The following is a 24380-nucleotide window of genomic DNA, read 5'->3' as shown; positions in this document are numbered from 1 at the left end:
GCCGTACTTGGTGGTGCGAAGCTTATGTAACGTCTTATGCTCCTCTCAACACGTGACACAAAGGTAAATCGAATTCGCCACATCCAAGCTTGTTGAAAAGTTTTCAGCGGCGATCACCGGTGGTAAGATTTTCCTGCATCAGTTGAATTTTGTAAACTTTGGGAATTTCCGATCCACCCAAAGTTCACTCAACTTGACCTGGTTCTTTTTCTTCCCCTCCATCCTCTTTACATCCCCCTCATCCGTATATAAAAAAAAATATCTAAAATGGCCAAGGCTGCTAAATCCGCTCCTCCTGCTGTCGCAGCTAAAGACAATGCCGACAAGAAGGCTTTGAAAAAGTCCAAGAAGGACGGTGAGAAGGTAGCTTCCGCTCCTGCTACCACCAAGGTGAGTGAGCAATCGATCGACTGTAGGTTTTTCGCTGACAGTCTGCTCATAGGAGGAGAAGAAGTCCAAGAAGTCGAAGAAGGCCAAGACTCCCACTCCTCCCCCTTCGGAGAGCTCAAGCTCTGAGTCTGAATCTGAATCTGAATCTGAGGATGACTCTTCATCAGATGAGGAGGAAGCTAAGCCAGCTGCCGCTGCTGCTGTGAGTGTATCTTGCCGGTGATCGCACCTGGTCCATGCTCATGATGCCATCGTGTTTCAGAAGGAGGAATCTTCAGATGACTCCTCGTCCGATGGCTCTGAATCCGATTCCGACTCTGAGGAAGAGGCCAAACCTGCTGCCAAAGTCGAGGAGAAGAAGGTAGAGGCTAAGGAGGAGAGCGATAGCGTGGGTCCCATCGTGCCACTGAGCTGATACAGATGTAGCTGACTAAATCTCAACCAACAGTCCTCCGATGACGGTTCCGACAGCTCAGAGGAATCTAGCTCAGATGAGGAAGAGGAGACCCCTGCTAAGGAGGAACCCAAGACCAACGGTAAATCTCTTTGCCTTGAATGCTCGCGACCACGTACTTACAACCGTTTTAGGCAAACGAAAGGCCGAAGAGGAAGAGGAGACCGCTGCTCCTGCCGCCGCCAAGAAAGCTCGTGCCGAAGACAACGAAGAAGCATCTACCAATGTATTCGTCGGTCAACTCTCTTGGAATGTCGATAACGACTGGCTCAAATCGGAATTCGAGGACTGTGGTGAAGTTATCTCCGCTCGAGTTGTCTTTGACCGAGATTCTCAACGATCAAGAGGTTTCGGTTACGTCGAATTCGCCGATCTAGAAGCTTCTGCCAAAGCCATCGCTAAGAACGGTCATGAGATCGATGGTCGAGCCGTCAGAGTCAACTATGCCACTCAGCGAAACCCTCAACAAGCCGTTGAGAAGCGAGCTAAAGCTTTCGGAGACCAACAATCTCCTCCTGCCGAAACTCTCTTCATCGGTTCTTTGTCTTTCTCAGTCACTGAAGATCAGATTTACGAAGCTTTCGGTGAACACGGTGATGTCCAAAGTGTACGATTGGTGACGGATCGAGAGACCGGTGCCCCCAAGGGATTCGGTTATGTGCAATTCGGTGATGTCGAGCAAGCGACCGCTGCTCTCAACGCCTTGAACGGTCAAGCTATTGCCGGTCGACCTATCCGAGTTGATTACGCTCCTCCTAAGCGAAATGACGGTGAGAGAGGTGGATTCGGTGGCGGTCGAGGTGGTGGTGGTGGTCGAGGAGGAGGTCGAGGTGGTGGCAGAGGTGGATTTGGTGGTGACAGAGGTGGTAGAGGAGGAGGCAGGGGTGGTGGTCGAGGACGAGGTGGTCCCCCAAGAGGGTGAGTCGGGCGTTGCTCCTTAGTACGGGTATACATCGACTAACCTGTTTGTTAATTTCAGTGGTGCCCGAACCGGTGGTATCGTCAAAGCTGAAGGTTCAAAGGTCACTTTCGATTAAGCATTGCCCTTTCCCCCATTCTTTCTCTCATTAATACATCTCATAGCACTCTGCACTATCAAATATGATACCCCTTCAAAATCAAAAGGCCTGTTCATTATATCTAGGCCAATGAAAACTAGTTTTTCTTGTTCTATCTAGTTTTCGGGTTACCAGGTCAATTAGCCTTTCTCTAATGTAGAGTAGACGTTTCTTGATACTGTCACTTTGTGTATGCATGACTACTTCAGCTCAGCTTGGCCAAGTGACATTCAGCCATAGTAAATTTTTGTTCGTCGGCGATTACCGAATCTGTGTCTTGTTCTGTCGTCATCACAAAGACTTGTTTCGACCAAGTTGGGATTTCGAGATGAGATTTGTAAGAGGACCTGATAGGTACATTGTGACTCAATATCATAGCAGTACCATCAGGAAGATGACCAGAGCAGCCCGCACAATACACACAATGAATTCTTTGCGACTGGTAGGTAATGCGAGTAAAGCAAGGGGATCTCGACCGGTACATTCAGCGGTAGTAAGGATGGACGACGAATCAATACGTCTCAAGGTGGGTCACATCATCGTTCGTTATGGTGCCTGCTGACATCCATGTAGGACCTATACGCCAAATTCCAAGATCCCACATCGCATTATCATATCCCTCCAGGAACGAACGGACCAGAACATGAAGAGGATCATTCGTCATCCAGAGATCCAAGGTTAATCTCGAGGTTCAAAGCTGGACGGGATCGGGCGCAGAGTAAGCCCAGCTCAGCGAGATTGGGTGTACCCGAGACTAGACCTTCAATACAGTGGTCTTCACCTTCTCCAGACGGGGGGAGAAGTACACCCCATGATAGACCTTGGTTGGAGGATGGTGGTGAGAGTAAAAAGAAGGCTTTGGAGTATTTCAGGGAACAGGGCTATGATACGGCAGGAGTTTTGACTTGGCCTGTAGCTTGGGGAGATTGTGATACTTATCGGTGAGCTGGCATCTCTCCATGAGGCTGTAAATGTGTCATCAAGCTGATGCATGATTGAGCAGCCACGTAAACAACGTTAGATTCTTAGAATGGATCCAATCTGCTCGAATTAGGTATGCTGAAAGTTGGGCAGGGGAGATGCCAGAGGGGTATATACAGAAGATGACGGTGCGTGTGATCTGCCCTCTGACCGTTCTACGTGATGTCTCTGACACGTTGCCCTTTCTTCACTCGGCGTAGGCTGGAAAAGGTACAGGATTTATATTGAAAGATGTTTCCCTCAAATACATCGCACCGGTCAATTACCCTGATACTGTGAGTTGTTCTCCGGCCATACATACAAGTGACGAGCTTATCGGTTTCTACTAGGTGATGGTGACAAATCAGATACATTCGATCAAGCCAGACAGATCATCCTACGGACATAAACACTTGATCTGGTCACTAAGGGATGCAAGAGTGGCTGCGATCGCCGACAGGTAGGTCCTCATCCTCTTCAGCTTATGCCCACGTATGATACAGTCCAATCGAGCTGAATATCATGTCGGAAATAGCACGATCGTGATGTACGACTACGATAATTTGAAGAAAGGCAAGATGAGTGATGAGTTTAGGGAATTGCTAGAAGGTGTAGTAGATAGCTATGGCAAGTAGTCATCTAGATGACGAGCTGGGTTGAAGAATGAAATTGCAGGTTTGATGGGGCTTTGCGCTGTCAGAGAGGTCGATGCAGAAAACAGTTGCTATCAATCAAATAGAACAAGATGAGAACATGCTACGTTCCGAGCCTACCACCGTCCTGACTTACGGTATGACCAAGCACTACGCAGTCCGGTCCAATGACATCTTCATTAATTCGAGACGCTAGTCATTTCTACGGTGGCTTCAGTGGCGTTCCACCACTGACATCGATCGAGTACCTGATAACCGTAGTTGCGCATTCTTCTATAAAGTTCTACGCCAACGCGGCTTGGCTTGGTGGTATAGTATACATAACACATGAGCTGGTAGTGTACTCGTCAGTGGCTATTGAAGACTTGGTCCTGAGCATCGGGATGCTTAGCATAAAGGCATGCTGTACACTTCGGGTTCGGTTCCGGGCACGGATCGGATGGGATCGTCATGATGAGGCACCGCACCGAACGCCAAAGTTACCAGTGGGCAGAAGTTAGCTTGGATGTATCTGGCTTATCAGCGTGGGCTGAGGCTAGCTGTGGTGTGGGAATAGTGTGCATTTCCTTCTCATGACGTAGGTCAGATTGGGCCACTGTCGAACTTTGTTGGTTGTATTCACGCATTATTGATCTTCTTGCGTTGGTGGAATGACGTTCTGGGTTGAGAAGGAGTCGTCTCCAGTTGGGTGCAATCTCATCTCAGAGGTATACAAGATGTGATTGGGTGTGTTTGGAAGACCTGTATCCGGGGTCGTTGCTGAACAGACCTGCCTTGGTACCAACGCTTCTCATCCGCTGGTGAATCCGGTCGCAACTCTCAAAGATCTCTAAGCACTGCTACATCTCCGCCGTTGTTTCAGCCAACAAGCTTAACCAGTGTTGACTTTGAATAGCACCACTTCATTCAAGGCGCAGGGAGCCATTGGTAATGACTAATATGAGACCGAGGTTTGATCGACAGAACGAGATATTCCGATTCACTATGAGCGCCATGATTCTGATTATGCTTCTACTGCATGTGCAGGTACAATGGAGTCGTATGGGTACCAATGGGAAGCGAAATAGTGTACACATTCATGCCGGGCTCGATGTCGCGGGAACATCAAAGCCACCACCACCTTCGTCATGCCCAGCCAGCCTTCTCTGTAAGCTTCTCGAGTATCGCTTCGAACGATACGGTGGGATGAATTGGATCGCTCGCGCAGATGGCTGCGTTCCAGGTATTTCTCTGATTAAGCTCGTTTGTATCGATAGATCATCTGGGCGTAAAGAGAGGAAATGCAATAGGGTTATTCCGAATCATGTTTGATCGCCGTTGAATCAACTTTGCGAGATACACCGAGTACTTCCTAATGTGGAGATCTCATGAAGATCCCAAGCGCACAGACCAATGAATGGCAGTCACCATAGACTCCAAGTGTCTCGGTTGACTTTGGGGTTAGCAGCGAGGATACAGTAACTGATCGACATGACATAGGTGAAAATTTTACCTTCCTCATTGAGAATCGGAGTAACCTCCTTGTCGATCTTTGTCTCACATGCCGTGAATTCCGGCGCAGTTGATTGATCGACATGAGCCGATGGTTACCTGTGCATGTTAAAGAAATAAATGCGTTGTTAGCCACTCGTAGCTGAGGCTCAATTCAGGAACCGGCCAAAAAACCACCACCGAAAAGCTTTCTCCACCGCCGGTTTTGGTAATTGAGTTGTCTTTGCATAACGTTATTCCGGTCGATCATGCTTCTGCGGTTCAAGCTATGTGGTCCGGGATAACGTAACGCTGTCCGTTCTTGTCACGGCCATCCGATCGACCCTGGGTTTTTAGGGGATCTTCGAGAAGGACACGTCCCTGAGTTGGAATAAAGTTTGGCTCAATGACAGGGGTTCATCAACGCCGATTTACCATACGCGATGGATGTAAACATAACACATTGGTACTAGAGATGCCTCCTTCGTCATTCCGAGATGCCCAGGGCAATGCGTGGCTTAGCAAGTGCATTTTTGTACGCTGGAGTTGATCAAGGTGTCTCGGAACTGACTCAGATCGTTAGAAGTTTAAGAGAGACAAGACAACTCTTACACTTAATGGGAGTAGATGAACGCCGGACGCCTCGTTATCCTTCCCTTTTTTTTAGGATGGCAAGAACGTGAGGTTCCGAATTGTGCACCGAGGCAATTTGTTCTCTAGATATAAATATAGCTAGACCAACTCCCCCCTTCTTTCTTCTTCTTCTTCTCAACGATTGATATTTTAACTTTCACCGACCGGATCGGTACTTACACGTATAAACACTTGATACTGTTAACTTCGACATATATTCTATCGACAGATCTCTTCATTGTAGATTCTGTTCTGTTCGACTACCTAAAACACACATTCTTTCAATAAATCACCCACATTCTTTAACAACGACCCGATACTACAACCTATATAATATCAATCAATCAATCACAACGCATATATAAGCAAAGATGTTTACTCAATTATTCGCACTCTTGCCTCTTTTGGCGGCTCTTCCTGCTGCCAACGCATACTTTATTCTTGCACACCCGGTGCTCGAAACCACCCGACTTGATCCGTAAGCGTACTCTATTGAGGTAACACAAAAACTCTTTGCTGACCTTCCCTCAGCATCGTCAACCCCGGTGGAATCGGGTCTCACGTTCACTCGATCGTCGGCGGTAACAACTTTGACAGGGAGATGACTTACGAGTCTACTCAACAGTCGACCTGTACCACTTCCGCTGTGTCCGTTGACAAGTCAAACTACTGGACCCCTCAGCTGTACTACTACAACCCATCGGGCGAGAACTACCAAGCTGTCCCGGTTTCTTACGTCAACACTTACTACCTTCCTCGATACAGTCCTGGAGAAACCACGGTCCGAGCTTTCCCTGATGGTCTCCGAATGATCTCTGGAGACCAAAACAGACGAACGTTCGACAACGATGCCGACTCGAAAGCCATCTCTTACGTGTGTCTTGACTACTACAATGACCACTCTGGTGATGCCGCTTGGGCCCAGAGAAACAGTTTCTTCGAACACAACTGTCCTCAAGGTATGCGAGCTCAGGTCTTCTTCCCATCCTGTTGGGACGGTGTCAACTTGGACTCGGATGATCACAAATCACACATGGCCTGGCCCAGTGGAGGTGTCGACGGTGGTTCATGTCCTTCGACCCACCCCGTCCGACTGGTATCGCTCTTCTACGAGTTCATCTACAACGTTCAAAACTTCCCTTACAACAACGGTACCGACCCCACTTGGGTTTGGGCGAACGGTGATACCACCGGTTACGGTCTTCACGCCGATTTCTTGAACGGTTGGCCATCTTACAACAACGGTACCAATGTTTTGCAACAAGCTTTGAACAACTGTAACGATAACAATGGTGTTGGTGGTGAACTCAGCAACTGTGCTCCTTTCGTCCCTTACCTCGACTCGGCTTCTGCGAGTGCTTGTTCTCCTTTGAACGATCAAGTTGACGAAGATGTCGGTTTTGGACACTACATTGACAAAATCCCAGGAAACAACCCAATCTGGATCGGTAACAGCACCGACAAGCCCTCTTACGCTAACTACTCTGACGACGCAATTGGATACACCGACTTCAAGTCTGTCATTCCTACTGGCTACACCGATGTCGGATGTATCGCCGAAGGTACGACTGGTCGAGCTTTGGCCGCTGCTTCGTTCGCCAACGATAACATGACCCGAAGCGTCTGTGTATCATGGTGTCAAGACCGAGGATACCCCTTGGCCGGTATCGAATATGGTAGAGAATGTTACTGTGACTTCGCCATGAGAAACGGTGCTTCTAACACTACCCTCCTGGCTTCGAGCAAATGTGGAAAGACCTGTGCCAACAACACCAACGAGAACTGTGGTGGTTCATCGACGCTCGAATTGTTCAACAACCCTTCTTTGTACCCTGTTTCCAAACTACCTACTGGCTGGTCCAGTAACGGTTGTTACACCGAAGGATCAGGTTCAAGAGCTTTGACCGGATACTCGTTCTCCACCAGCTCAATGACCCAGGAGACGTGTATGACCACTTGTCAAGCTAAAGGTTTCGCCATTGCCGGTATCGAGTACTCGTCGGAATGTTACTGTGGTAACTCCTTCGCCACTGGTTCGGTTCCTGCGACTGACAACTGTAACATGGTTTGCTCTGGTAAGTGGGATCGTATATGCCTGTGAACAAGATCTCTACTGACATGAACACGTCAATAGGTAACTCGCTCCAAACCTGTGGTGGACCCCGCAGACTTACCACCTTCAAGTACTCCAACGCCACTGTTTCGGCTTCGGCTTCGGCTTCGGCTTCGGCTTCAGCCTCTGCTTCCGCCTCCGCCTCCGCCAAGGTCTCATCCTCGTCAAGCGCTGTCGTAAGCTCTAGCACGAGCAAGGCTGTGAGCACTACTTTCTCTTCATCTTCTGTCTCGAGGGTAGTAGCTCATCTGCTCGTGCTTCTTCTTCGTCTTCTATCCGATCGTCATCGACCTCGTCCGTCGCGAAAATCACATCGTCTTCGTCTACTGTCAAATCTGCGTCGTCATCGTCGTCTGTGGCTAAATTATCATCATCGTCTGCGGCTAAATCATCGTCATCATCATCTGCTGCCAAATCATCATCATCCTCATCTGCCAAACCATCATCATCGTCGTCGTCCGTTGCTAAAACAACGTCAACTTCTTCTTCATTGGCCAAATCATCATCATCATCATCTTCCGCTAAATCAACCTCTTCATCCTCTTCCAAACCATCATCATCATCTGCCACATCCAAACCATCTTCCTCTTCCTCGTCCATCAAACCTACTTCCTCATCATCCTCCAAACCCATTTCATCATCTGCTGCCCCCGCACCCGCTGTCAAAATCGCTTCCACCCAAAAGGCTTCATCATCTGTTGCCGCTTCCTCCACTTCCTCCGTTTCTGCTTCCTCATCGAGCTCCGCTGCCAAGTCCTCGACCTCATCAGTCGCTGCTTCGTCATCCGCCGCTGCTTCTTCATCATCAGCTGCAGCTTCAAGCTCAGCCGCCAAGTCGTCGACTTCTTCTGTTGCCACTTCTAGCACTTCTTCCGCTGTTGCATCCTCATCAGCTGCCGCTTCAAGCTCAGCTGCCAAGTCATCGACTTCTTCCGCTGCTGCTTCTTCATCATCAGCCGCTGCCTCAAGCTCAAGCTCCGCTGCCAAGTCTTCGACTTCATCAGCTGCTGCTTCTTCTTCGTCAGCTGCTGCTTCAAGCTCTAGCTCCGCCGCCAAGTCTTCGACTTCATCAGCTGTTGCTTCTTCTTCGTCAGCTGCTGCTTCAAGCTCTAGCTCCGCTGCCAAGTCATCGACTTCATCAGCTGCTGCCTCTTCATCCGCCGCCGCATCCTCATCCACCTCAGTAGCCAAATCCTCCACCTCATCGTTGGTCCCTTCATCCACCTCGTCGGCCACTCCTTCCGCCTCAGCCTCCGCTGGAGCCTACATGGCCTACGTTGGATGTTTCCACGACACCTCCGGTGGACGACACTTGAACGGCTCCACTTCAGCCGGATCCAACATGAACAACGAAGTTTGTACTTCATACTGTCAATCTAAAGGATACGCTTACGCCGGTACCGAATACGCTCAAGAATGTTACTGTGGAAACTACCTCAACTTGACCCTCGCGGCCAACGAAGCTAAATGTAACACCGACTGTAGAGCTACCAACCCTACTACCGGTGCCAAGGAGATCTGTGGTGGTGGTATGATCTTGTCGGTTTACACTACTGGTTTGAATGCCAACGCTAAACCTTATGGTACTAAACCTGCCAACCCCGTTAAGAGGTTGATATCGGCCAAATTCAGATTATGATGAGGGATGTGAGAGAGAATGAACGATTTATGCTTTGACTAGATTCTAGATTAATTGAAGTACCAACTTATATAGCTCTAAATAAGCTCTAAATGGACTCTTGATTGAAATAAATATAAATAAGGTGCCGGTATTCTCAATAATCTATATATAAAGAGTTTTATAATTGACTCACCGAATGCACTCCTTATGATGTTGTGATTTTTAATTCGATATCGAGCAGGACAGAACAGTTAGCACATAGATTATCAACAGCAGCAGAATCCTTTTTGTGTCCTCGTTCGGTTGGACCATCGGTGAAGCGACCAGCGAGTCTCATGGTCGCTCGACCTGGTGTATTGGACGGAAGAGGGGGAATGAGTGCTCAAGGGATCGGGGGTTTAGTATGTGTTCGAGATAGAGGGAACGAATTTGTTATAAAACAGAAGACGGACTTGTGTGTATAGTAGCTCAATTCATACGATGTTCACGTAGCATTCATTACATGACATATCATTTGCTTTGGACTTGGTACAACTAGTAGACATTGACAGGGTAAGAGAGGGAAATTATGAGTTGAGTTTTTCAGCTTCGGCTTGTAACTGTGAATATATAGAGGAGATTAGCGACAGCAATTACCCCAAAAAAACAGATATGACGAGAAGAGGCGCATCATAGGGGATGAAAGATATTGAACGAGATTAAGATGAGATGACCGAGTTGCAAGAAAGAAAATCCGACTTACCTCTTCCCTGGTCTTGGGTTTCTCTAATCCCTGTTGAATCTCATGACTTGGGATATGAGGACCCTTGGCATTGTAAGCGTTGTAAGATGCACTTTGAAGTCCACCATGTTCGGCGGGCTCGGAGTTGAGATCTGAAGGGTTATTGGATTTCGCAGGGTGAGGGAGGATGTTGAAGCCTGTTTAGTGAAAGTCAAGACACATAATGTCAGTGGCCAAGATAGTACACAAGGAGGAGGATGGTCAAGGTCGTTTTATGTAGTGAGTGAACGTGGGTAGTCGCGTCGATAGATAGCAGAGAGAATCCATACTCACTTTGCTCTTGTTCGTTCTTGTTTCCAGTCATGTTGATTTGATTGATCGATGTCATAATGAAGGAAGGAAAGAGTAAAAGGTAAGTTGATTTTTGTTGTTATTTATATATGGCCGCTGTATTGGACGATGGCGTGTTTGTCACTCTCGCCGCCAGTGGACTCGGAGAGAGAATTGCGGTCAAAGGAATGCAGCAGGGGAGCGAGATGTCGTCATACCCCCTCCTTGAGAATGGGGGATCCGGACTGATTTGCCACTCGACTTTATTTGTACATCCCTGTTAGTTAGCGCAACAAGGCACGAGTGTGACGCGTGGAATATGACTGTTACCCCGCACCAGACAAGCTTCAACCAAGAAGTAGACAAAGATATCGATATACGATAATACGATAATACGACTCAACACACACCATTGGACCAGCGACCATACAACCAACATGGATATCCTATCAGATGAGATCGAGTCGGTCCTCTTCGTCTCGAGGGAGGTGATGGGTGAGCGAAAAATCGTCATGCAGCAGAACAATGGGATCCTGAGCTAACAGTGTAAACGTGACAGTCTACCAAGTACCTCCTCGAACATCTGCATCAGGTTACAAAGCAGCAGATTGGAATGTCGAAGCGTTCTTGTGGAAAGGTAGATTGAGGGTGTTGGAGATAGGCACGAGGTGTGATATACGTCTTGAGGTGGGTCAGATTACTACCCCGTTTGACCTTATCTGACACGAGCTGAACAAAGCGTTTAGGACTCAAGTACAGGTGAACTTTTTGCTCAAGTCAACTATGTCTCTCCGTGGTCGCAGGTTGAACCTGTACTGGATAGCTCGAGGTACTTCGTACTGAGAGTGGAAGGTGAGGGAGGGAAGAGAGCGTATATAGGTATGGGATTCCAGGAAAGAGGAGAGGCATTCGATTTCCAGGTGAGTAAATGTTACCTTACTTTCCTTCTTATGTGCACAAGTACGCCATCACATGCCTGTCATTCCTCTAAACCGGGTTGTCCTTTTCTTAGAACTGGAGGACAATGCTAACATTGCGTATGGTTTTCCCAGGTCGCTCTACAATCAGTGGCCAAACGATCATCTACCCCTTCTTCATCCACCAACAACACTTCGGAACCTTCTAAACCGGCTGCACCACCTAAAGATTACTCATTGAAGGAAGGACAGACATTCAAGATCAATATACCAGGAAGGGAAAATAAGAAATCTACACCTTCGTCTACCTCTTCTGGAGGAGGCGGAGGCGGGGGAGGCGGTTTGTTCAGTTTACCACCGCCACCACCACCCGGAAGGAAGCGATGAGATATCCGATCACCGATCATTGATACCTTTGTATGTATATACATATCACACATTACGGTCGTAGTACGGATATGGCATCATGGTTATTGTACAGGTCCAGGTCTATGTTTACCTGTCTTAGCAGCCTGTTCACCCGGTGCATGTTGACCTCCCTCCTTTCCTGTATCTGGTTCGGCCACTCGACAAGGCTCAGGAATCGGATCTTGATCTGTGAGAGGCGGGTTGAGGATATAGCCTATCTTATGATATTTCTCGTGATTTGTGAAGAAAGATTTCCAATGTTGTAATGACTATAACACAACAAAGTCAGTATTTTGCACTGGATTGAGTTATAACTCATGACTCACCGCTTGTTCAGCCTCGTTCAATCCCCTTGTATCGTGAGTAAGATGAGTTTCGAAACATCCCGTCGTAAATGCTCTTGAAGCGTCTCTTCCGGCCCTACGACAACAACGACATCATAAGCATTACCATCGGAATTCCATCCTTCATCCCATACATGGACGATAGGATAAAGCGAGTACAAGTCAAACACTTACATCATGTTGTAACTCCCCCCTTTCCCATATATCCTCCTATTGGCACTGACATCAAATACCACCCCGTCTATCGCCAGATAAACCGGTCGATCATCCCTTGACCCATCATACAAGACCAGCTCCTGGGGAGTGAACGTCCTAATTTGAATCTTGTATGGATTCAGGGGAGATTCGTTCCAGTAGTTCCTCAGGGGTGGAAGAAAGTAGGGAGATAGACCGAATGTATATGATTTAGTGAGAAAATGAGATAATAATGGCAGGAATAGTATGATTGGTAAAATACTTCGGAATGTAGATTTTGACCGCTTGTTGTCATTGAGTCGTTTCTCTTGCTGATGGGTACGCTGCGCTTTGAGTCTCGATTCGTGTTCTAATCTGCGGCGCTGAGATGCTAGGATGGCCCGGTTGGCGGGTTTGTCTGTTACGACGTTGCCATACCTATGCAATGCCATGTAGCCAATTTAGCTGGGCGTGTGTTCGGCTACTGGGCAATACAGCAGAAGTAGATACGGAAGGACTCACGCATCTTTCGTCTTATCGTATATCTCTTCTTTGGGCGCTTCACCAGGTCTTGATCTCTGACGGACTGACAATTCGAAATGAAAGGTTAACTTGACATCACTCAACGTGCTCCCCATGGTTCGAGGTGACTCACTACCTGGATAGTACTCGTCTGGATGATTGGTATACACATCTGTATGTTCGGAGGTGCTCATTCTAGTATGTGGTGCACAAGGTATATGCATATATGCATAGAAAAGGAAATCAACAAATCGTTTGTCCAATTGTCCAAATCAGCTGAGAGGTATTACGTTGACTTACCTCCACTCTTACTCATAGCATACATAGTTCGAAGATAGGCGAAATACGCGTACCACTTATTGACCACTATTGACTGCTGCCTATAAGTTGATCTCATATGCATCAACCATCGTCTGTCTTTGTCATTCATTCCTCACTCTACATTGAAAGAAAGTAGGTAGCATACTGATAACGTACAAGTGGGTGAGTATCTTTCAAAGTCGGAGACGATCAGACCTCAATAACGCTTGGACAACAGATCACGAGACCAAATTCCGACAACCATCAATCATCCAAATCATACTTCACGGTTCGATATCCATCCCATCTTTGACTCCATCCAATCGAACGCACTGTAACACAAGCCCAGATAGTCTACGATGGACTTTGAAATCGACAATCTCACCGTCATCCTCCTTTTCCTCCTAGCGACACTAGCGATCTACCATCGATTCTTCTCTACTCCCCAACCACTCGTTCACCCTCTCCTTTTAGGAAAACAGAGCGAGGTCTCATCGGTGAGGAAGAGCGGCGAGACTGGGATATATAGATCATGGGCTACAGGTCAAGGTGCACCTGTACGTTTTTTTGATCTTGGTTGAGGTGATTTGATATGATACTGATATTGAGATAATCGGTACAGTTGACGGTGAGACCTGCAAATTCAGTCAAAATAGTTTCCGACGTCGTGAATGGACCTAAAATTACTGACCCAACCAAACAAAGATGGATACTTGATGTACCTGTAAGCTCAATTTTTCCTGCCTGCGCTACCGAAGAATCCAGCTTACATTTTTTCCGTAGATTACAGACGAAGGATTATCAGAGATCATACGACTAATACCCATTGGTCTATCACTTCTCTTTCCAAACCTACCATCGCCATCATCAATCATTAGCTTACTCCCTCCTTCGCCATCAACCTCGCTCCCACTACTTTTACTTTCCATCGCGTCTACCAAGGATAAACCATTGGTGATCCTCCCTACACCAAAACCACTCAGCTCGTCTTTGAAGTCTACCGCCCATCCTGCAGGTGGTATAGTGGTAACCTACGTTAGTCTCTTGGAAGATGTTATCGAAGAGATCTACGAGTCTCGAGGAAGTTCATCAGTCGGTCTACTCCTCGTTGGAGATCCACAGAAGAAGAGCGAAAGTATGGTTGGTCAAGCTAAATCGAAAGGGATCAATGTGAAGTATTGGGAAGAAATATGGGAGGTTGCTGAAGCTCCTGAAGCTCAAACTCAAGTTGACGATACAACGGAGAATGCTTATTCGGATGTTCATAGTTATTACTATTCTGAACAAGGTGATGAAAGGGTAATCACGAAAGTTACTCATATAGTGAGTAAGACTCAGGCTTTCCTCCCTACTCTGTTTTCTCCAGCTCGGCAAAAGGCCAAAAAAGCTGATTGAGCTTGTTTATATTGTTAGAATGTCACTGCTGGAATAGCATCTCTGCTTTCGCTTTTCCCAGCGGACAAAAGACCCTCTGCAGCACTGCATGATACGGTCGCTAGTGCTGTTCCGTTGACTACTCCGCTGGGAATGACTATCGCTCTGGCGAGTGTATGGACTGGTGAGGGACAAACTACTACCCTATGATCATGATCAATAACGAGCTTCGCGACCTACCTTAAATTAACACGGCTAATTTTGCTGTTTTGGTGACAGGTGCAAGCTTCAGATTAATAGGAAACTACGAACCCACCTGGGACCCGGAGGAGGTCGATCATGCGTCCGAATTGGAGGTATTGGCAGATAAAGAGAAAGGTCTACCTAAACCGACCATTTTGTTCATGTGAGTAAATCTTCGTAGCTCTTGGCTTAACGCAGTAGATGCTAATCTTCGAGGTAAATATACAGCTCACCTAAACACCATCATGCCCTTCTCAATCGACTTCAATATACATTCACTTCCCACCCATTCGCTACTCTCGCTGCGAGACATAAGGGCCATTCGATCAGAGCAGGACATATAGACAGGGATAGTCTGTGGGATAGGGTATTGTGGTCGGGTATGAGGGAGAATGTCTTAGGTGGTATAGCAGGTCAGAGATTAAGGGGTGTTATCTTAGTTGGAGGTAAGTCGATCTGAGCAACAAACCAAAATCTATTTGATCATTTCTGACTGATTCGTCGATCTTATAGATGCTCCACCGCCTGACGCACTGGGTGCATCTCACTTACTCCTCTCTCTACCTTTAACCCGACTTCACCCCTCGCCGTACTCTACCGGACCAATATTCGTCACTCATTTCTACGACTTGCAATCTCCCGGTGTGGGACACATATTGAAAGAAGTTGATATGTGGGAGAATAAGACGTCCACAGGTGGAAAGGAGATCGTACATTCCGGACCACCAGCGTCGAATGTCGAAGTGGTACTGAAGGGAGATAGAGTGGATGAAGGTCATAAGGAGGAAGGAGGGAATAAACCGATCAAGGGAAGGATCTGGATCAGAGGACCAAGTGTTTTGGATAGGGTTGATAGGGAACAAGACAGAGAAAGGGACAATGATGGGTAAATATCGACGATTCTTCAATCCAGACCGACATACGATATTTGAGATTGATCGCTGATGTCTCGTGTATTGCTTTTGTAGGTGGGTGGATATTGGCGAATATGCTAAAGTCCAGACGAATGGGACGTTTATAGTGGATCATTCGAGTTTAAAAGTAGCATCAAAGAAGCAATGAGAAACGAAAGGGAATTCCAAGTGATATCATTCAATCGATACTGAAACAATCACCGTAGTTCTCATATGTCCTGATGAACTTCATTCATGTCGCATAACATGGAAGCGGTCTCTAGTGTCTCAAGTACAGGGTATGAGTCATGACCTCGTTTCGAGTATACTGATAGCTCTGGAATATCTATGTTATCCTTCAGAACATTCTCGCCCGAGTTCCTCCTCGTACACCTCAGCCTGGACAAGAGACAAATCTCGATTCGTCCGATGAACTGTACGAGGAAGACGAGGTGAAAGAACGCGCACACACACACAAACACAACATGAGGGGTACGGATTCCATTCATCGCTCTCTTATTGCACCTCCTTCAAGTAATCTCGAAGTGACGATGATTTATACCACCCGATTTTCTGTCGATCTCCGTGAACATGAATATTTCAGGGAAGGAAGCCATCAAAATCAATCAAGTCCATCAGAAAGTAAAAATTTGCTTTGGCCATACAAAGATTATATACACCTTCACCGTATCAGTGTGTCTTCATTCTTCTCCCACTGTTTCTCTTGTACATTATATATTTTTATCTAATCGTATTATTATGGAACTCGAATGCGATGAATACCTAATCAACCTCGAGTCTACTTATAGTAAGTTCTTGTCCTCTTGCATAACCCCATCACTAGCTCACTCTTACTCCCACGGATCTCTCCCTTCCGATCCTTCGTTAACCCCGAACCACCTCGTCTCGTGAGTTTATCCAACCCTCCCTCCTCTCCTCATCCAAAGCAACGCTAACATAAGATCTGCATCCCCAGAACACCCAAACTCGTCACTCTCCTTAATTTGATCGACAGATACAGTCAAACTCCAAAAAAGCCAAAAAAATCAATGGCGAGATGATGGAGCGGTCTAACATGCTGTCTTAAGGAGAAGATTTCCCCTATAAGCTAATCATCCTCGGCAGTCCTTCGGGGCCTGGGTTCGAATCCCAGTCTCGTCATACGTTTTTGCTAGGTGTGCGTTGCGATGCTATGAACGATGCTTTCGCTTTTTGGGTAAAAGCAGAGAGAGGATACAGGAGTTGGAGGGAGGGACTTCGTCTGAAGACTGGAGGTGAGTGTGACTCTGTGGATCTACAACTAAGGGAAGAGTGGGAAGATTGAGAAGGATATGGAAGGTGTGTTTGATGGATGCGGGATGCGGTGCAAGATTTTTTTTGGTTTTTGAGATTTGATAATTTAGCCGTCGGTATCTTTTGAGTGAACTTACCGGTTCTTTACGTGTTTTGAGATCTAGCTTCTCGTAGATTACAGTGGACCCACTCGGATCGTCGACCTCATATCAATCCTATACGAGATACTCGGACGCCGACAAGCAAGACGGACCGAAGACGCAGAAAACATTGATCATCGTTGGGGAAGAGCGTGCCGGACTTTGCTAAATTTCAGAGTCGCTGATCATCATGCCGGTTCACTCGCTCGCTTCTGCTTTCGGCAACATTTCGCCTTCCCAACTTATGTTCGGAGCATTCATCTTTGCTTTGGTGATATCCGTGAAAGCTTGGGCGGGAGGTAGGAAATGTACGTGGGAGAGAGACTGGAAAGGGAAGATGATCTTGGTTGTTGTGAGTGAACGTCATTTTATCTTTTCACGAATGAACGAGAATACTGATCAAGTGAACTGAACTGTATTATGATTGTTCTACATAGGCTCCGCCGACACCAACAATCCTCACACTAATCGATACGCTGCTTCATCTCCCTTCCCCACCCCAAATCCTGTACTTACCACCGCTGCCATCCCCTTTACCCGAATCATTATTGACCATCCTTCATACGATCCGTCTATCAGCTACGTCCTCCAATCCAGCCGCTCAATTGCACTGCGAACCTTTCCCTCCGACTCCAGAGGCAATCACAGCCTTCATGCGTCAGTGGGGATCCGCACCCGTTCAGATGGTAGGCGAAGGTGGAAGACGAATCGATTCGATCATCCTTGGAAAAGGATGGGAGGTGACACCTTCGTCATTCGTTAAACCTAAAGATGGGGAATGGGGTAATGATGAATTCAAATTCCATTTTTTGACTTCACTCTTACCTACTTTACTTCGTTCGCCTGCCGAGAGGGATATAAGGGTGGTTCAATTGATATCGCCTACTTGGTCTGCTGCCTTACCTAGTTTAATGAATATTACTGTGGAAGATACACAAAGTAAGAAGAAGAAGAGGGGGATTAGGAAAGACGATTTGGTTAATTCGACTGGGCGAAGGAACTTAAATTCATTGTTGTTGTTCAAGCATTTCCAGTTGATTTTAGATACGTTAGAAGCTGCTCAGAAAGGAAAGATAAAACCAATCCCCAACCCTGATAAACCAGAGGAGAATCTGAAAGTGGGAGATAAAGATGTGAGAAGTAATGTCAAGGCTGTTAGTGTGATCATGCCTTGGGCGAGGGATGAGGTTTTAAAGGGAAGTTTGGTGAGCTCGTGGTTGAGTAGGATATCGTGAGTTGACCATGTGATAAATCTAGCTCAAGTATCCATGGAGCTGATGACACTGTGTTTCTTCATTCTTGGAATCTCATTATAGATGGATCCTTTTCTATCCTCTAATTCTACTCATCACACCCTCACCGATATCATCAGTCCAATCGATCCTATTCGCCCTCTCCGCCCCTGTCAGACAAGGCGAGATAGATGATACGCCTAAAGTTGCAGATCAAGGTAAAGAAGTGGTGGACCAACGTAGGAATGGGGTTGCTGGTGGTGACGTGGTTAGAGACTGTGCTGTTGTTGAGTAAGTTCATACTCTTTTCTCAATAACCTCACACAGCATGCTGTCGTCGGAATGGGATCGATGCTGATTTCATCGTTGTGTATTAGTCTACCACCAGTTCTTTCTGATCCAGCTCTTGCTAAAGCATTATACGACGAATTAGAAAAGGAAGTTGAGAAGGGGGTGCAGAGGTCGAAAGAACAACAAAAGCAGAATCCAGCCAAAGTAGACGAGAAACAGAAAGTGGGAAAAGCAGATTGACCTATTGGTGTACAACGGGATGAGGAACAACTGATACCTTGCACATCCTGATATACCTATATATACATGCATGATATTCTATATATGTTCGTTGAATCATCAAGATCCTTTTTGTGTCACTTTCCTTATGTCATGGTCATGAATCATATTCATCCCCTGTGATATATCTTCCCAGAGCCTCGAACCTACAGAACCACCTATCCCAAGAAGTTGAAAGCGAATAGATGGAGAATGACCGATGCTGCGCAGAAATCTGCGAATGCTCTGCAGTACGGAATCAAGCTATCGTCAGTACATGTCTATCTATCAAGGAAGGATACAGATATCTCGGATATAGATCGTAGCAAATTGACTACTTGTAAGTCCATTCAACGTGAAGGGTAGGGAAGACTTGAACATGTCACTCACCTCTCTTGAGAAACCTCTTTAAATTCCCCATCTCGTCCTGGAGCCACCTGTGCTCTTAGTCCAGCTAACAACACAAATTGACCTACTGTCGATCCGAAGCTAAGAGAAGCAAGACAAGACAAGACGATCAATTAAAAATAATTTTCTTCTTGTACATAAGGTCTAAGCGCTGTAAGGCCCTAGTTTAGTGGTAACGACCTTCACTCACCCTCCTGCAAAAGCGTAAAAGGGGTAACTAGTTACCAACACCCTGTATGCGAACTGCAATACCCCACTGATGAATATGAACAGCAGGAACGAGTCGATAAGTTTCACTCGGGCTGGTATGGTCGTTTGATAGTTGTCCAAGAGAGTTTGGAAAGATGATTGTAATGCTGCGGAAGGTTGTGCTGGAGGTTGGGACCGAGGTTGTTTGGTCGACATGGTGATTGTGTTCCGTTTGGAATGGACTGGGTAGATTGATCAAGTGACTAGCTTGGGTTCTGGTGTCCTGTTTTCTTGTTATGTATTTGGTGTAGCTCTGGTCTAGCTAGGCATGAAAGATGATATGTATATAACATATCTGCCAGCTTGACGTTTACGTGATGTTCATGCTATGACACAGGATGAGCAGGACACGTGGAGGATCATCTACGTTATTTTAGATGAGTGCACCATTTAGTGTGGTGCCTCGGTGATAAACTTGAGAACCGAGGACAAGGCCCAGGACAAGAAGGATTACGTTGATGGACCGGCAACTGTACCGAGTAAACTGATCAACATAACAACACATCCCTTCGGCTTGTAATCAATGTCAAGTAACATGCATATGCGAGTATACAGGTGCAGAGCCGAACATACAGATATGCGTCAGTATCACCGTATCACCTCGAAACCCGGGCCAAACCGACACTTCATCGTAGTCCAAAATATGATGCAAGCTCATCGGCGGATGAATCAAATGATAGGACAATTACGTCTACGTTTAGACTCTAGGTCGGTCATGAAGACCTGGTTGAAAGGTATATAAGCTGGACAAAATATGAAAGTCAAGGATGCTTTTGGTTCTATCATCACATACACATACCTTTTCGACACCCAAACAACATTCGCAGTCACAACTTGACATTCATATATACAAACTCGACAATCACTCGACATCGACATGCTTCCTAGTCAACCATTAAACCACGGTAGATACTGGTGGGGATCACCTCTCGACTATTCTCGATTCGCCTGGCCTGCACCTCCTCCCCCTCCTGCTGCTACCGAAGCTGCTGTTGGTGCCGCTGAAGGAGCTGCTGCTCATCTCGCTTCTGGTGCTGCTGGCGGTGTTCCTCCCCGAGGACCTTGGGGAGGATATCATCATCATTATTATGATGGATATGGTAGATATGGTAGGAGATGGGGAAGAAGACCTGGAGGGAGGTTGTTCTTCGTAAGTCATCATATCTCCCCTCCGCTTCCCATCAATTTGCCCACCTTGAGGTGAGACTGTTGTTGATGTATGATTATAGTTACTGTTAGGTATCGGTGGTACTGCCTGGTACTTTAAAGCCAAAGAACATCGAAGGGAGTACGAACGTCGAATGATCGAATCTTCTTCCTCTTCTTCCAACAACACTTCATCTTCAGGTTCGCCTGGCCAACCTGAATGGGGAAGAGGTCATTGCCGATGGAATCAACGATATCAATCACCTCCATCGACCCCTGCACCAGTAGATCACGAAACTCCAATTTATACCAACGCTGGTTCACCTCAAATCCAGCCTCAAGTTACTGCAGATGAAAATAAAATGGCGTGGGGATGGAAATCATGGAAAGAACGTAAACAAGCTAGAGAAGAAGCTTGGAAAGCTGCTCGAGAAACGTATTTTCAACAATTACAATCATCCCCATCACCATCATCAGTTTTGTCACAGGAAGAAATTAAAACCCAAAATCCAGAAATGTCATCGTCCTCTAATAGCTACCAAGGAGAGATGAATAAATTGAGAGAGGTTGTAGAGAAATTATGGGATGAAAAGAAAGGTGATGCCAAGGTTGTTCAGGAGAATGCTAATGAGAAGGTGAGTTGAACGTGTACCCAGGGACCCATCTACCCAACGTCATCTGAGAATCTACTATCTGAACGGGTGGTCGTAGGATAATTCAGCTGACGATGTGTTGTCTTTCGTTCGTTTCGTATCGAATGGTAGGCGAAAGAATATGCTAGAGAGAAATTAGATAAATTGAGTGCTGCGTTGGATACTCTCAGGGAATCATTGAAGAAAGATCCGGAGACAAAGGGTAGAGAGTCGGAGTCGGGGAAGAAATGGGTTTGATGGTATGCATACAGCCCTGTATCGCTCGTTAGAGTAGTATGCTCATTACAAGGAATGTGTTTTTCCTCCGAATACTTTGACAGTTTTCTTCCGTCTTTCGTGTTGTCTGTCGTTATTGATGAAATGTAAATATGTTAATACAAATGAAAGCAATGTAAAGATCGTATCGTGTCGCGGTAGCACGTACGTACATACCTACACTGCACTAGGCAGATGAACGTAACAGGATGGACTGGATGTGGCATTACAGTAGAAGGTGTTTGGACTGATCGCTTTTGGCCGAGCCGAGTACGATACATTACATTATACAATTGTACAGTATTCATGTTGATGACAGAGTGATGTCGTACTTCCCGTGTGCTGAGAGATGCTGTGCATGGTGTCGATCGACGATGCACAAGTACTGTAAAACGATTCCAGCCAGTGATAAAAATAGGGAGAAAAAGAAGGTTCGACTGGAATCGAATGGGAATCCGGCCAGGTCCCATTGCGAACATGGGAATTTCAGGGCAATCTGTGAAGCGGGGTCGGATCATTTCATTTCATACCAAAGTAACCACTTCTACATGCCAATCATCATACCAACCTTATTCCACCATGACTTTTTGGATTGCAATACATTGGGATTTCGATGCATGCTGACATCATCTGAGACCTCGTACAGCATCTAGCCTTGCCTCTCATGGCGTTAAATAGGCGATATCTATACTGTTCTCCGTTCCCGTCCATTCCGCATCTTGACACTGTGGCAAGAGGAGTACGTTTCTTCAATTATATTTCCATAAATTCACAAATCCATAGATATCTATACGTTCACTTGGCACGGCGATGAGTTCCGGAGAATCACCGACAGAGATAGGAGCAACGAGTCATCAGGTGAACGTTATTTCCAGAAAACATTGTATGGCGATACACTACGGTCAACTCATGATTTACCTATCAGAGAGAGTCGTCATTACTGTCTCGTTTGTATGACGCCGATGAACTATATTTCCATAAATTACCACTTGGTGTGATCTCATCGTACCAGTCTTGACTCTGAGTGAGCTGTAAGATGAGATGTAAGATATATAAAGGTGACTTGAGATGCATTGAGCGGCAAATGATTCTCTTCACTTCAACATTTTCCAATCGCTGTAAAGTGATAAACCTGTAAAATAAACATCGTATTTTATAGTAATTTATCATACTATAGTATACTATCAGCATCAGCCAAGATGACACCTACTCGATATATCGCTACGATCTACGCTCGACCTGCTCCTACTACCACCGAGGGTCTAATTCTCACCTCCAATCATATCACTATGGTCCGAACTCGAAATAAAGATTTACTCCACCGAATTCCTGTTCAATTTACTCCATTCCCCTTTGGATTGGTCTCCCCAGTCGAGTTTGAATATAACTCATTTGACATTACCCAAGTATGCGGAAGGGCTTATTCCCTCTCTCATGGATACCTCCAACCCCCAAAATATGGTGGTTTTTATCCTCGACCTGAACCTTTCTCAGAATGGGGTAATACCGCGATTTTCTGTGGTGGTATCAATCCTAAGATCCATCATGGGATTCTCAAGAGGATCTTCGGTATAGTTGGAGAATTAGATTGGGTAAGTCAAGTCTAGCCTTCATACACAGTAGATATGTCGAGCTGATGTGAGTGATTTGATTTTTAAGATCCAAACGCTCCATAATGGGTCGTCCGCCATGATCAAGTTCCGATACCCTCTTGATGCCGAAAAAGCTCTATGGAGTTTACAAGGGTTGGTCGTTAAAGGAAGGGAATTAAGGTTGAACTACGGTAACCCCAAGAGTAAGTCGAGTGAAAAACATTGTAGAGAAAGAGATTCGAACTCATCGGAATTCTCTTGTTATTGTATGACAGTTCGAGAGGTACCTGCCACACCTCCACCTTCACCTGCTTCAATCACATATGAGTATCAACATGGTAATCATAGCGAGGAGATGATCAATTCGAATGGTAAGTCGATCTATCCCTGGAACAGTCTGGAAAGAGTCTGACTGTGGTTGTAGGAGATTTGTTAGGTGATAGTACCGACAGAGAAACCGAAGAATCTACCAGTGGCGATGGATCACCTTATCGATACCTCGCTGAACTTTCACCGGAATTCGACGAGGTAGTATCTGCCAAGTGGATCTCTCGAGAATGCCCATTCGGTGCTATTGAGCAACCATCTCTTTGATAATTCGGGAAGTGATCAAGAAGGAATTGATGGAAGGATATTCTGAAATGATAACGATATAAAAACACGAAAAAAAACAAAAACAACATTAAAAAACCGAAGTGAAAAAAAAAAACTCTCGTATCTCACGGACGTTTCAGTCACTTGTTCAGGAAAATATCTTGTCTTCTTGCTTCTATCATATACTGTTTTGCTATCTGAGATAATGATGAAATACTATGACTATACGAAATGCATAAATGATTTTTCTCTCTGATAACTTAAGCAGCGATGATGTGATCGAGTGCCACATTTTGCCACTGCGGGGTGAAACCGCATTTGCAGTGTGTTAGCGCCGTGCCTAATACCAGACATAGACAAAACGAAAACCCCCCCCTTCTCTCACCACCACACTCTCATTTATCACCACCTGTCAACATCGATATAGCATCAGCTCATCACCGCAGCATACACTCTCACGGCATCACCGACAGAGATCTAGAATGGGCTCTCTACGATAGATCGATCCAAGGATTCAACAGTCAACAATCACGAAACGATCTTGCACTTTTCCGGCTGATCCCGTCCTTTCACTCATCTATCACTCACTCCTCAGAACCACACAACCACAACAAGAGTAAAATAAAACTGCCTCAAACCCAAGGGGCCATATCCACATCATACTCACCATATATAAAAGGCAATCCGATCC

The 24380-nt window shown here is 46.1% G+C and overlaps 11 protein-coding genes across 11 annotated transcripts; 8 read left to right on the top strand and 3 right to left on the bottom strand.

The window, feature by feature from the left end:
• Positions 1-267: 267 nt before the first annotated feature.
• On the top strand, positions 268-1881 carry V865_004394 (uncharacterized protein; the record flags this gene model as incomplete). The annotated part of the gene is made up of 6 exons (XM_066228174.1): positions 268-390; positions 443-592; positions 653-778; positions 839-926; positions 979-1762; positions 1824-1881. The coding sequence occupies 6 exons, from the start codon at positions 268-270 to the stop codon at positions 1879-1881; spliced, it is 1329 nt and encodes a 442-aa protein (XP_066084271.1).
• Positions 1882-2326: 445 nt separating this feature from the next.
• On the top strand, positions 2327-3497 carry V865_004393 (uncharacterized protein; the record flags this gene model as incomplete). Its single annotated transcript, XM_066228173.1, has 6 exons — positions 2327-2428; positions 2476-2843; positions 2906-3011; positions 3084-3158; positions 3213-3322; positions 3398-3497. The coding sequence occupies 6 exons, from the start codon at positions 2327-2329 to the stop codon at positions 3495-3497; spliced, it is 861 nt and encodes a 286-aa protein (XP_066084270.1).
• Positions 3498-5989: 2492 nt separating this feature from the next.
• On the top strand, positions 5990-9370 carry V865_004392 (uncharacterized protein; the record flags this gene model as incomplete). The annotated part of the gene is made up of 4 exons (XM_066228172.1): positions 5990-6096; positions 6150-7693; positions 7753-7907; positions 7967-9370. The coding sequence occupies 4 exons, from the start codon at positions 5990-5992 to the stop codon at positions 9368-9370; spliced, it is 3210 nt and encodes a 1069-aa protein (XP_066084269.1).
• A 548-nt stretch (positions 9371-9918) lies between these two features.
• V865_004391 (uncharacterized protein) lies at positions 9919-10437 on the bottom strand (the record flags this gene model as incomplete). Its single annotated transcript, XM_066228171.1, has 3 exons — positions 9919-9951; positions 10095-10270; positions 10407-10437. The coding sequence occupies 3 exons, from the start codon at positions 10435-10437 to the stop codon at positions 9919-9921; spliced, it is 240 nt and encodes a 79-aa protein (XP_066084268.1).
• Positions 10438-10840: 403 nt separating this feature from the next.
• On the top strand, positions 10841-11707 carry V865_004390 (uncharacterized protein; the record flags this gene model as incomplete). The annotated part of the gene is made up of 4 exons (XM_066228170.1): positions 10841-10898; positions 10963-11090; positions 11150-11323; positions 11456-11707. The coding sequence occupies 4 exons, from the start codon at positions 10841-10843 to the stop codon at positions 11705-11707; spliced, it is 612 nt and encodes a 203-aa protein (XP_066084267.1).
• Positions 11708-11790: 83 nt separating this feature from the next.
• V865_004389 (uncharacterized protein) lies at positions 11791-12962 on the bottom strand (the record flags this gene model as incomplete). Its single annotated transcript, XM_066228169.1, has 5 exons — positions 11791-11997; positions 12055-12148; positions 12247-12684; positions 12769-12832; positions 12902-12962. The coding sequence occupies 5 exons, from the start codon at positions 12960-12962 to the stop codon at positions 11791-11793; spliced, it is 864 nt and encodes a 287-aa protein (XP_066084266.1).
• Positions 12963-13427: 465 nt separating this feature from the next.
• On the top strand, positions 13428-15747 carry V865_004388 (uncharacterized protein; the record flags this gene model as incomplete). The annotated part of the gene is made up of 8 exons (XM_066228168.1): positions 13428-13625; positions 13691-13792; positions 13852-14391; positions 14482-14626; positions 14722-14848; positions 14914-15131; positions 15199-15571; positions 15654-15747. The coding sequence occupies 8 exons, from the start codon at positions 13428-13430 to the stop codon at positions 15745-15747; spliced, it is 1797 nt and encodes a 598-aa protein (XP_066084265.1).
• Positions 15748-17201: 1454 nt separating this feature from the next.
• On the top strand, positions 17202-18774 carry V865_004387 (uncharacterized protein; the record flags this gene model as incomplete). The annotated part of the gene is made up of 4 exons (XM_066228167.1): positions 17202-17363; positions 17449-18242; positions 18328-18534; positions 18621-18774. The coding sequence occupies 4 exons, from the start codon at positions 17202-17204 to the stop codon at positions 18772-18774; spliced, it is 1317 nt and encodes a 438-aa protein (XP_066084264.1).
• Positions 18775-18971: 197 nt separating this feature from the next.
• Positions 18972-19605, bottom strand: V865_004386 (uncharacterized protein; the record flags this gene model as incomplete). The annotated part of the gene is made up of 3 exons (XM_066228166.1): positions 18972-19038; positions 19183-19281; positions 19391-19605. The coding sequence occupies 3 exons, from the start codon at positions 19603-19605 to the stop codon at positions 18972-18974; spliced, it is 381 nt and encodes a 126-aa protein (XP_066084263.1).
• A 721-nt stretch (positions 19606-20326) lies between these two features.
• On the top strand, positions 20327-21485 carry V865_004385 (uncharacterized protein; the record flags this gene model as incomplete). The annotated part of the gene is made up of 3 exons (XM_066228165.1): positions 20327-20599; positions 20679-21230; positions 21360-21485. The coding sequence occupies 3 exons, from the start codon at positions 20327-20329 to the stop codon at positions 21483-21485; spliced, it is 951 nt and encodes a 316-aa protein (XP_066084262.1).
• Positions 21486-22702: 1217 nt separating this feature from the next.
• On the top strand, positions 22703-23689 carry V865_004384 (uncharacterized protein; the record flags this gene model as incomplete). Its single annotated transcript, XM_066228164.1, has 4 exons — positions 22703-23095; positions 23163-23298; positions 23371-23466; positions 23520-23689. 4 exons carry the CDS (start codon positions 22703-22705, stop codon positions 23687-23689), a joined length of 795 nt encoding a protein of 264 aa, XP_066084261.1.
• Positions 23690-24380: the final 691 nt, after the last annotated feature.

This window comes from Kwoniella europaea, chromosome 1, assembly GCF_036810445.1.
Source record: "Kwoniella europaea PYCC6329 chromosome 1, complete sequence".
In the NCBI taxonomy this organism is placed as follows: Eukaryota; Fungi; Basidiomycota; class Tremellomycetes; order Tremellales; family Cryptococcaceae; genus Kwoniella; species Kwoniella europaea.
Note: the sequence above shows the minus strand (reverse complement) of the source record. Positions and strands in the feature narration are given on the sequence as shown.